Source organism: Mus pahari, chromosome 11 (assembly GCF_900095145.1).
Source record: "Mus pahari chromosome 11, PAHARI_EIJ_v1.1, whole genome shotgun sequence".
Lineage (NCBI taxonomy): Eukaryota > Metazoa > Chordata > Mammalia > Rodentia > Muridae > Mus > Mus pahari.
Window position 1 is genome coordinate 129529 of NC_034600.1, and position 10744 is coordinate 140272.

Below are 10744 nucleotides of genomic sequence, written 5' to 3' on the forward strand. Positions count from 1 at the left end.
GGAGAACAATACTCTGTGGAGGGCACTGATCTAGATGCAATACCTTTATCAAACCACTAATGCCAAAACTCAGGGATCTCTTAGGGAGAAGTGGTAGAAAGGTGGTGAGAGTCAGGTATAGTTATGTCTACAGTGAAACCATATTTGCTAGAAATGTCAGGACCATTTCAATCATGATCACACTGTGACTAATTCTCCTTGGACAATATGTGCACAAGCTAAAACCAGCTATGCAACAAGCATGGTCACCTAAGGACCTCATAATATCTCACCCCGAGTGGAGGAGCTGTGGCTCTTGAGGGAGACAGTCATTCTGAGAGGATTCCTTTCTACAGTCCATTGACCTCCACTGATGTGTTTATAAAAAGACAAAGAGGGCTGGAGAGATGGCTTAGCGGTTAAGAATACTGACTGCTCTTCCAAAGGTCCTGAGTTCAAATCCCAGCAACCACATGGTGGCTCACAACCATCTGTAACGAGAACTGACACCCTCTTCTGGTGTGTCTGAGGATAGCTACAATGTATGTACATATAATAAAAATAAATAAATCTTAAACAAAAAGACAAAGAGAGAGGACATATGTTCTATGGAGGTAGGGTGCGGTATGGGGGATGAGGTTGTTTCAGCAGGCCCATGCAGAAACACTGAGGGACTAGGCACAGGATGGTATATTATACAATAGAGTTCATTCAGGGCATGGGGAGGGGAGTTAAGAGGGTAGTAGAGGCAGAGAAAGGCAAAAAAAAAGAGACAGAGATAGAGACAATGAAAAGAGTAGAGAAGTAGGGCTCAGCCACGAGCATGTGGAGAGCGGGAAAGGGAATGGAGAGAGAGGGGCAAGGATGAGGGGACAGAGAAGGAACAAGAATGCAAGAGAATAAGGAGGGGGCAAGCAGCCCCTTTTAAAGTGGATCAGGCTTACCTGGCTGTTGCCAGGTAACTGTGGTGGGGAGGTTACCTAGCTATTGCCAGGGAACTGTGCGGTGGCTCTTAGACAATGCTAAAATTCACCCCTACACAGAGGGAGCACTGAGTGCTAATGAGAAATTCAGGAAGTTAAAGCAAAGACATTGGAGTGTAAATTGTTATAAAGCGTAAACAGTAATTTGAGGTGAAGGAACATGGGGGATGTTTGAATAAAACACATTATACATGTGTTAAACTATCCCCCAATAAGTATCATTTTAAACCCTGTTGGTTTTGGACATATATAAACTTGACCTATTTCAACAGTGATTATAGCTCATGACTGTGGCTGTAATAAAGTTTGCAGAGTGGTGAGAAGTCTCCCAGAAGGCCTCAGATGCTGAGGAGTAAGCAGCCCTTCATCAGTGTAACATTGGAGAAGAGAGTGGAATGGCTCCCCAGAGATGAGATGCAGCTACACTCATCTTGTATCTTGCACATGGCTTTGCCATGAGTAGAAGAGCAAAACATTGAACAGTGGCCTCACTGCCCTCCCTTCCCTTCCTTCTATGTAATGGTGATCACTGGACTTTGCTTATTGGTTATGCCTCATTCTTAAAGATAGCAAAGGAGTATACCAGTCAAAGGAAAGTGGTGGGTAAAAAGTTAAAGAGACAACACATCATATACCTTCTATATAGTTCTGAAGGAACAAAGAGGTTACAAATATGTAAACATAGTTACATTAGAGATAACAAAGATGAGTAAATATAAGTTCCAGCTAATTCCCATTCATTTTAATAGCAAAGGAAGGCTGATGTGTAGAAAGGCTGGCTCCATTTTAAAAAAAGTATTGACTAAGAATTGGTCAGGAAGTCCCCTTGAACAAATATTAGGCTTATTGTGTGTCTTAGGGTTTTACTGCTATGAAGAGTCACCATGGCCATAGCAACTCTTTTTTTTTTTTAATTAGTGAGAATGTTTTATTTATTTATTTATTATTTATTTTTTAAAGAATTATTTATTATATGTAAGTACACTGTAGCTGTCTTCAGACACTCCAGAAGAGGGAGTCAGATCTTGTTAAGGATGGCTGTGAGCTACCATGTGGTTGCTGGGATTTGAACTCTGCACTTTTGGAAGAACAGTTGGCTGCTCTTACCCACTGAGCCATCTCACGAGCCCAGCAACTCTTTTAAATGAAAACATTTAAGTGGGGCTGGCTTGTAGTTTCAGAGGTTTAGTCCATTATCATCATGGTAGGTCACATGGCAGTGTGTAGGCAGATGTGGTGCTGGATGAACATAGAGTTCTACATCTTGACCAGAAGGTATCCAGGGGACTAGATTCCACACCAGGGATTGCTTGAGCATATGCATGTCCTCAAAGCCTGACCTCCACAGTGATACATTTCCTCTAATAAGGCCACACCTCCTAATATGTATATGTGGGTCATTGTATTCTCCATATCTGCAGTTTGTTTAGACCTATCTAGGTAAGTTTTCTTGGAAATATAGAGGGAAAGTCATTACAAATGGAAATATCCTTTATGAATATACATTTGTTGTACAAGAGAGACATTTTTCAGAGCTACTGTCGGTGTGGGAAGTCTCTGCCTTGAGGTGACATGAGTGCAGCAGTGATACCCCTCACTACCTGTGGCAGTCAGGAGAGCTGGCACTGGTGTCAGGGCAGTAGGTAAACTGGCCCTACATCTCACAGGCTGCAGCACTCAGGAGAGTGGGCTCTGCACCTTACCTGGACTGCACAGTAGACCTGGTCCTGGTGGAGGAGATGTGTGTGAGCTGACTCAAGGGCATGAGAGTGGGGACATAGCATAGCATTATCTTAATAAAAGAAGAATGAATCCAAGTTACACGTGGAGGGTAGTATAATTAGTTATTATCAGTTAGCACTTCTTACATACATACTGTTAGTCATCTTAACCTGAAAGATTCCTGGTAAATGTATAGAAAACACAAGACAGATTTTATGTTTTATACTGCATATATAGTCATCTGTCATAATCCTTATTAAATATATGTTCACAGCATATAACAGAATTCGTCAGAGGTGGCCCTGGTAATGGTGTGATGATGGAATTTTATGGAGAGCTTTAGACAGAAGGCCTCTCTTATCCTCATTTTGAATCACTTGCAGATTACTTTATAGCAAGATTTAAATCATAGTTAACTTAGTTTGACACAGGCAGCCTGTTAGCTGTTCTTGAACACACAATCTCTTCTTAGGCTTTTTGTTTGTTTGTTTGTTTAATCTATTTTTCCTCACAGAGAGTATTGTAAGAGAGCAGGTAGCATATTCTGAGTGAGCATGGAAACTGAAAGATGCATGCAGTCCTACTGTGCGTACCCTGGAAGTTAGAACATGTTAGTGAACACATGGAACTTCTGCTACACTTACTAAAATACAAATTTAACCACCAACCCTAGTAAACTCTTGATGATGATTGTCAGTGACAGATTTTGTGTCCCTACATTTTTGGTAGCATGATTATGGCTTAGAAAATGATTGTTTCTGTCTTTAAACAAAGAAGAAACTGACATGATATTATAGATTTACAGGTGAAGATACAGTCTCATGTATAACAGTGATTATATATATATATATATATATATACACACACACACACACACACACACAAATATCCAACTGAGAGGATATCCACAAAAAATGACTGTTAGTGGGAAAAGTGGGAAACTTCAGTGTGGCTACTACATGATGTTTTTGGAAGTAACAGAATAAATAATGTATCAACTGTAGAGAGAAATTCAGACTGGAAACAAGGTGTCTAGGGACATTCAGACTGGAAACAAGGTGTCTAGGGACAGAAAGCAGAGGCTGATATTGAAAATTGTTTGTCCTACAAGCCTTAAAACACGGTTTATGAACAACAGAATCCATGTAACTGTGGAAGGAGAGTAGAGGGCTGGGAAGTGGTCAAGTGAACATGAATGGAACCAGGATAAGATGGACCTTAGATATTTAAGAACTACTTCATGTCCAGATTGATCTGTGGGGAATACAGACTACAATCCACCAGGTTCATCTAAAGACTGTGTTTCAAAGTAAGATGAGGCAGGGAAGATAATTATATCTGAAATTCACTTCCAGACACCAATATCTGATAAGGTCACCCAAGTGTCGATGATTTTCAGACCCAGTTAACTAGAATTATTGACTGTTCACATGATGAGTTCATGAATCTAATAAGAGAAAATTTCTGTTAATGTTTCTTATGAGATTTTTGTGGTAGATCATCAAGGAAAGAAGATCATCTCTACATATGTGTGTCTCTACACTTTAAGAGTAGTCCTTGGATGGTAAAGGCAGTGCTGAACAGAAACATTCATTGCTCCCTCACTCATGAATGTGTTTTTGACTTGACCGACAGCAGTTTCCATTCTAAGGAAACATCACATTTTGGAGGTGGGCTTCATTAACCTTAAGAAAGAAAGCTTGTGAGTAGGCATGGGGAATTCAGAGTTCTTTACAAGACTCACAGGAGCCTCACTGATGAAGCTGATATAAACAGTCAGGACTCTAGGGGGCGAGACCCCTGTTATCATGGCAGCATCCTACAAGACAAGAGCGGTCTGCAGGCATGCAACTTTCCTGAGTTCTTACCCAGAATCCAGTCACATGTCGCTGCCTTGAGCCACCTGTATTCCTGTGCTAATCCCTCAATCAAATGCCTGTCAACAACCCTAGTAAACTCCTGATTCATGATGGAGCCTTGGGTGGAATCTTTCCTATGTCTGTCGTTACACCCTGATCTGAGGTGCGCAGACTCTTCTTCTCTTCTTCACTGGAAAAATCGCAGAATGGAATGTCCTATTAATTGTGGTGGACAACACATAAAGCAGTTTGATTTCCTGCTTGTGGTTGGAGAGCTGAGAAGTCATTTCACTTCAGGGAGCATGGCAGCAAGCAGGCAGTCATGGTCCTGTGCAGGAGCAGACAGCTTACACCTTGAGCACATACAGATAACTGGAAATTGCATGGTATTGTGTAACTTCAAAGCCCAGTGATATTTTTCTTGTGACAAGGTCACACCTCCCACTCCTTCACAAATATTTCCCACCAACTGAGACCCAAGCATCAATTGTATGAGGCTGTAGGGTACTATTCTCATTCTACGGCCTCAGTGACTTTAAAGTTATAGACATTGTGAGATCTCCTATGCTTGTTATAGAGATGGGCAATCCTGGTACTTTGTCCAGAGCCAACATTAAATCTGTTCTGTGACAAGAGCATATCCACGGAAGTCTCTGTCTTGTGGAAGTGGAATTTCATTTGAAATTTGGATTTCATTGGAAAGCCAATGTGGGGGCTTTGTGCTCATAACTACACTTTCAGGAAAGTTCTCCAGGGTCAGCACCCAGAGACAAAGGAAACTGTCTTGGGGTCTGACACTATCCCTAGATGGAAGCAGAACTGGACAGCACTGTATACGTTGTACTAGTTGTGGAGGCTCTGAGGTGCATCCTGTTGGTCAGCATGGAGCTTTGCAGCCATGCTAAGAGAAACGCTTCACCATACAACTGGTAGGGTATATACTGTCCTTTCTAATGTCTTGGTGGGATCACACTTCATAAAACATGCAGGTGACAGCTAAGTGGACTTGGAACTCCACCATAAACTCATGTTAGAACTGTAGCAACATCCAGACAGGGGATGTCTGTGCTTCAGACCACATAGATGAAGTTTAGGTTCACACAGTTCTTTGGCATCCAAATGATTCAACAACCACAGACCCAATGCGTATGATGATGTAGGGGCTGAGTTCTCAGAGCACATTTCTCTCTAACTTGTTCTTATCCTTCCCTGCCAGGTGACTATTCCTCCCTTCGGAACAGACAGGTTTCCACTGGTCCATGGCAGGTTGAAGGAGTAATCTTGTAAGCACTTTGAGATAAGCAATTGATTGAATTACAACATCAAGAGACTTTGGGCTTTGATTGTCTTGGAACTATTAAAGTCTATGGGCATGTTGAGACGTGAATTGTCTTTGTTAGAAACAGATGAAAGCAAAACTCTCAGAGGCTTCCAGGTTAGGGGTTATGGTGGTTTTAAAGGTATTTGATTGTCAAATTCCAATAAACTTATTTGATATTTCTGATTTTTTTGTTGTTGTTTAGAAATAATCCTGTCTCTGTCCTGATTTTGACAAACTGAGGTAAGTTCAAGGCAGTTGCTTTGACTTTCAAAATACTGCCACATAGGAACACTTGCAGATCAGAGAAGGGAAAGGAAATTAGTAAGACAGATCAGAGCTCTGCAGAGAGAGAGCTAACAATGGATAATGGGCCAGTGGCGAGTACACATACCAGTGTGATCCAAGTGTAATCAGAGCAGGGGAAGTAACAACAACATCAACAATGGCCAAACATACCCAGTGGGTTATGTGTACCTGTGTTTGTGAAAAGCCAGTTGGAGACTGTTAAAGTTGTAGTAGAGCTCCCACTAAAACGGAATTTCTTAAATATATATTAATGTTTGAATGTTTAAATTTGTTAAATGATCTATACGCTCGTTGTGTCCCTGACCAACTAACCACAGCATACAGATCCCAATATCACACAAAAACCGTTTTTCAAGATGTGAAATCTGATCCCCGTATGTCTCATGCAGTGTCAGTATAGAGGGACAAGTATTATTTATTTATTTGCAATACTGCGTATTAAGACAGAGTCTACATTAGAGTCAAGCGCTTTAACGAAGGCAACGTACCATAGTGAAGACAACAGAAAGAAGAAATCTAAGATCCAGGTGAAGACCACATTCAGTTCCAGGAATACCTTCGCACAGACTTCTGGGATATGTAGTCCATGAGACTGTGCCATCGCGAGGAGCCATCCAGGCAATCCCACTTTAGCTTTCGTTTTGTACAAGTGTGTCTTCCTCAAAGTTTTGCGAGAGTCCTGAACGGCTGTACACGCCTGTTGTCTCTGTCATGGAGGTTGGTTCAGGAAACAGCACAGCCTGGGGCTTTGTGCAAGCATCGGGCTGGGGAAAGGCGGGGAGAGTGGGGGTGGGGAAGGTGGGGACTGAGCTGACTTGGGTTGGGAGGGAGGGCGGAAGAAGCTGCTGTGATTTGTGCTGAACTGGCTGGGTCACGTGGGGTTGCAGTTCTGGACAGGGAATGGAGCGATTGGGATTTTGTCCTGGGTGAGGGTTTTCATAGGACACCGCAGGGTGTTCTGGGACATAGGAACAGTCTGGTAGCAGGGGCCAGGATTGCAAGCTAGAGATGGTGAGATGACCAATTGCACCTGCGGCAGTGCTGGGAACTCATTGAACAGCTTTACTGGGAAGCATGCTCCACTAGCTGCCCCATTCTCATGTGGATGCTGTCAGACTCCTCAGTCAGTACCTTTAGAGCAAATGGGGTACCGGGTCTCCCTATACTCTGTACCCGGCCTCTTTCAATGGTCTTGATTATGTTCATTTTCTGTCAGTTAAGGAATTAGGAGAGAATCAAAATCCAAGGCACAACAGGTCGTAGATGGGAAAATTTGGAACACAGCAGAGAGATCTGCCAGGTCACAGAGAGTCTTTGACTATGGGTGCGGAAACACAGGCAGTGGATACACAGGGAAGTCGGCAAAGCAGGGGAACCTGCCACCTGGTTTCACCTTGAGTGCTGGGTTTCCTTAAACCTTGGATAGGTTCCCTGTCCATAAAGTAGGGTTGAATAATTGTAAAAAAGACACGATGTCTGCTTGGCACACTATGATTATGTCAACGTGCCTTGATCAGTCTTGAACCTGAGAACGTTTATGAGCAGGGTATTAGGAGCTTGTGAAAAGCTCGTGTGGCCTTGTTTTAGGGGGGCAGGCTTTTGTGTCAGGTCAGCAGAGTGAGGAAGAGCTCACAGACCTGTGTGTATTCACGTGATTTAGAGTAAACAGACCTGTGATAGAAAGACACTTGAACCTACTGTGAGGCACATCCCTGTCATCTCTGCATTTGTGAGGGGAGGGCGCAGGACCCTCTGGTCATCCCCTGCTTCATAGCAAATTCAAGGCCAATGTAGGCTACCTCAGTCTGTGTCAGAAAACATTTAAACATGCTTGATGGACATGAGAAATTTTCTCTCTGGTTCATTTCATGTCTTCCAGTGAGCGCCATGGCAAACCCCTGCAATCAACACTTTGGTGTCTTACAAACTATAGGTGCTTCCCTTCTGCTGACCCATTCCACGTGGGATTCAGACTTCCTTTTCACTAATGATGCAGGCCACTGTGGTTTACATCCCTGTGTCGTCTTCTGCCTCGTCATCTGGGATACCTTCCTGTGTCCCTGTCCCAGAGGTTTAGCTTCTTGTAGATGCTTCTTACAGTTAGCTGGAACAAAGCCACTTCCTCCCCTGTCCCTCACACAGGTACTGCCATCTGCAACCAGTAAAGCAAACTGCTAGTGTGGGATGCCATCCTCTTGCACAGGTTTAAGCCTAGTTCCCCTTGGTGTGTTGTTTTCCCTCTGACCTCCCAGACTTCCTTAGCTGTATCCTAATGTCAGTGAGAGGGAAGGAGTTACCTGTCATGACAACTCATGCATGAACCTTGCTGGGTTAGACAAGTCACATCTGGAAAGCTGGACAGGAGGTGTGTTGTCAGATCCTGCTGATGTACAGGGTTATGTCAGAGGCCATGAAGAGAAGTTCCATGATTAGAACAGTTGTCAAACACATATGCAGGTAATAAACCTGAGCAGCGCAGATCCTCATTACGTTGTCATTTTCGGTTATGGAAGTCTCTGTCTTCACAGAGTCCTCCATAGTCATTTTCAAGTCAGGTGACACATTATGAGTTAAAAGCTGTGTCTGCTTGCCTAATCAATTCTTTCATTCCATCCTTCTATCCTTTTAAGGAGCTATGTAAAAATAAGTCATCAAAGTGCAAGTCCTTAGTCTTTACTGAATACACTCCACTTAGTGGTGCTTTAAGAAGACACATAAACCATAAACAGACTATTAAAATCCAAAAATACATCTAGAGGCCTAATGTATGGATCCAATGTATTATTTATTTAAAAAATATGTTCTCATTATATAAGCTATGTTTTCTAAAGGGAAAAATAAAATACCATTGCATTTGGTCTTTCCTATTTTTTTTACATTTTATTCCATTTCCTGTGTTGTATAATTTCAAGACATGGTAGCTCCATTGTGAGCATGCTCTGTTTCTCTCACAGAGAGTTGTTTTTTCGTCCTTGCTCTGCTCTGGGCTCTTGACATTCTCTACATTGCTGGTTTTCCCGTGGACTTGGTGATCCTATGATTGCAAAGGATGTAATCCATTTTTTTCTCACTTACTTGTAGAGACAGGATCTCTCTCTACTAGCTGTACAGAAGGCTTGAAGACCTTTGCATTTCTTTCCCTTGAGAAACTCCTATTTAACAACAAAGTGCTTCATTCTGCGGTGTTTTGGAGATGTCTGGGCCTCTTCATCGCTGCTGAACTCTGCTCATTAGACACAAGACTATTTGCTGTGTAGTCATTCTTTAAAGAGGATATATTTTAGTTGTCCTATAAAGTCTTGTGACAATAGCTATTCCCTCCTCCCAAGGGTGGAAACACCTTGCACTTTAGACACAAGTCTCAGGGGATTGCAGCTGGATCTGACATGAAGATCTGAAGAGGGACAAGTTGTCCATAGGGATTGAAGGTGCTTTGCCAGGTTCCAAGGGAGAGAAGCAAAACATAGCTCTGCATACCTCTTAGACCAGTGGGCCACAGCAGTGTCCTGTATGTCATTACATCCCTAAGGATGCCACAGTGTCGCTCAATATCTTGACAGTTGCAGAAGCTGTTCAATGGGACTTAAAACCTTATCCATTGAAGTTACATCATGCTTAGAAGCTACCACAGGTGACTTGTTAGGATTCAGTCTTAGAGGGGAACATACTAGTGACATTTTTACTAAAGCATAAGCACTAACTGCATTCTGATTACTTTTCCTTAGACCTACACATAAGTGTGTAGCTCTTACTGTTCAAAACGCTTCTGGCTGCATCAGAGAGAGCATTATTACAGAAAACTGAAACTTACCAAACCACAGAGGACTATGTATGATCTTGTGATCCGACCCAAGGAAATATTTCTGGAGCAGGAACCGTTTGAGTATGAGGACTAGAGGTCCATGTCAAAACCAGAGGTTTGCTGTGAGTTTATTAATGGTTTTAATTAATTACAGGTGTGATATTATTCATTGATCTTAATTTTAGGAAATGTTGTCCTTCTGGGATGTAGCCATTGATTTCTCTCCAGAAGAGTGGGACTGCCTGGAGCCTGCTCAGTGGGATCTGTACAGGGATGTGATGTTGGAGAATTACAGCCACCTTGTGTTCCTGGGTGAGCATAGCATTGTATCTATAGAGAATTCCTATGTCACCATCGGACATGCAGCTTCTCAGAACTGTACAATATCTCATGGAAGTATTTCAACAATGAGTTTCATATCTGTCATTTTAAGAAAAATTAGGGATGTTGCTGTACAGCTAACTCAGAATCAGGATATTGTACATTCCTTTCTGTATTTTACTGTCCAGGTCAGAAACCCTTTAAGGGATTAATTGTCTGCAGCTATTTATTGTATCATGTCTTTCCTTATAAACACTGTACTGAAAGAGAGAGTAAAAGAACACTTAAGGAATCTTAACCTCTTTTTCTCCAAACAGGTCTTGCTGTCTCTAAGCCATTTCTGGTGACATTTCTGGAGCAAAGACAAGGGCCTTGGGATGTGAAGAGACAAGCAGCAGCCACTGTGCATCCAGGTGTGTAGGCATGTGGGGATCAGGGGAAAGAGTTCAAG

At 42.4% G+C, this 10744-nt stretch overlaps 1 protein-coding gene across 1 annotated transcript in view; it reads left to right on the forward strand.

Annotated features, from left to right (window-relative positions):
* Nucleotides 1-6779: 6779 nt before the first annotated feature.
* Nucleotides 6780-10744, forward strand: part of LOC110329137 (zinc finger protein 58-like) — a 14199-nt gene continuing 10234 nt past the window's right edge. Inside the window, exons 1-3 of the mRNA XM_021208717.2 lie at nucleotides 6780-6887; nucleotides 10158-10284; nucleotides 10611-10706. Of these exons, the coding sequence (XP_021064376.1) occupies nucleotides 6882-6887; nucleotides 10158-10284; nucleotides 10611-10706 (229 nt within the window). The 5' untranslated portion in view covers nucleotides 6780-6881. The remainder of the gene's footprint in view (nucleotides 6888-10157; nucleotides 10285-10610; nucleotides 10707-10744) is intronic.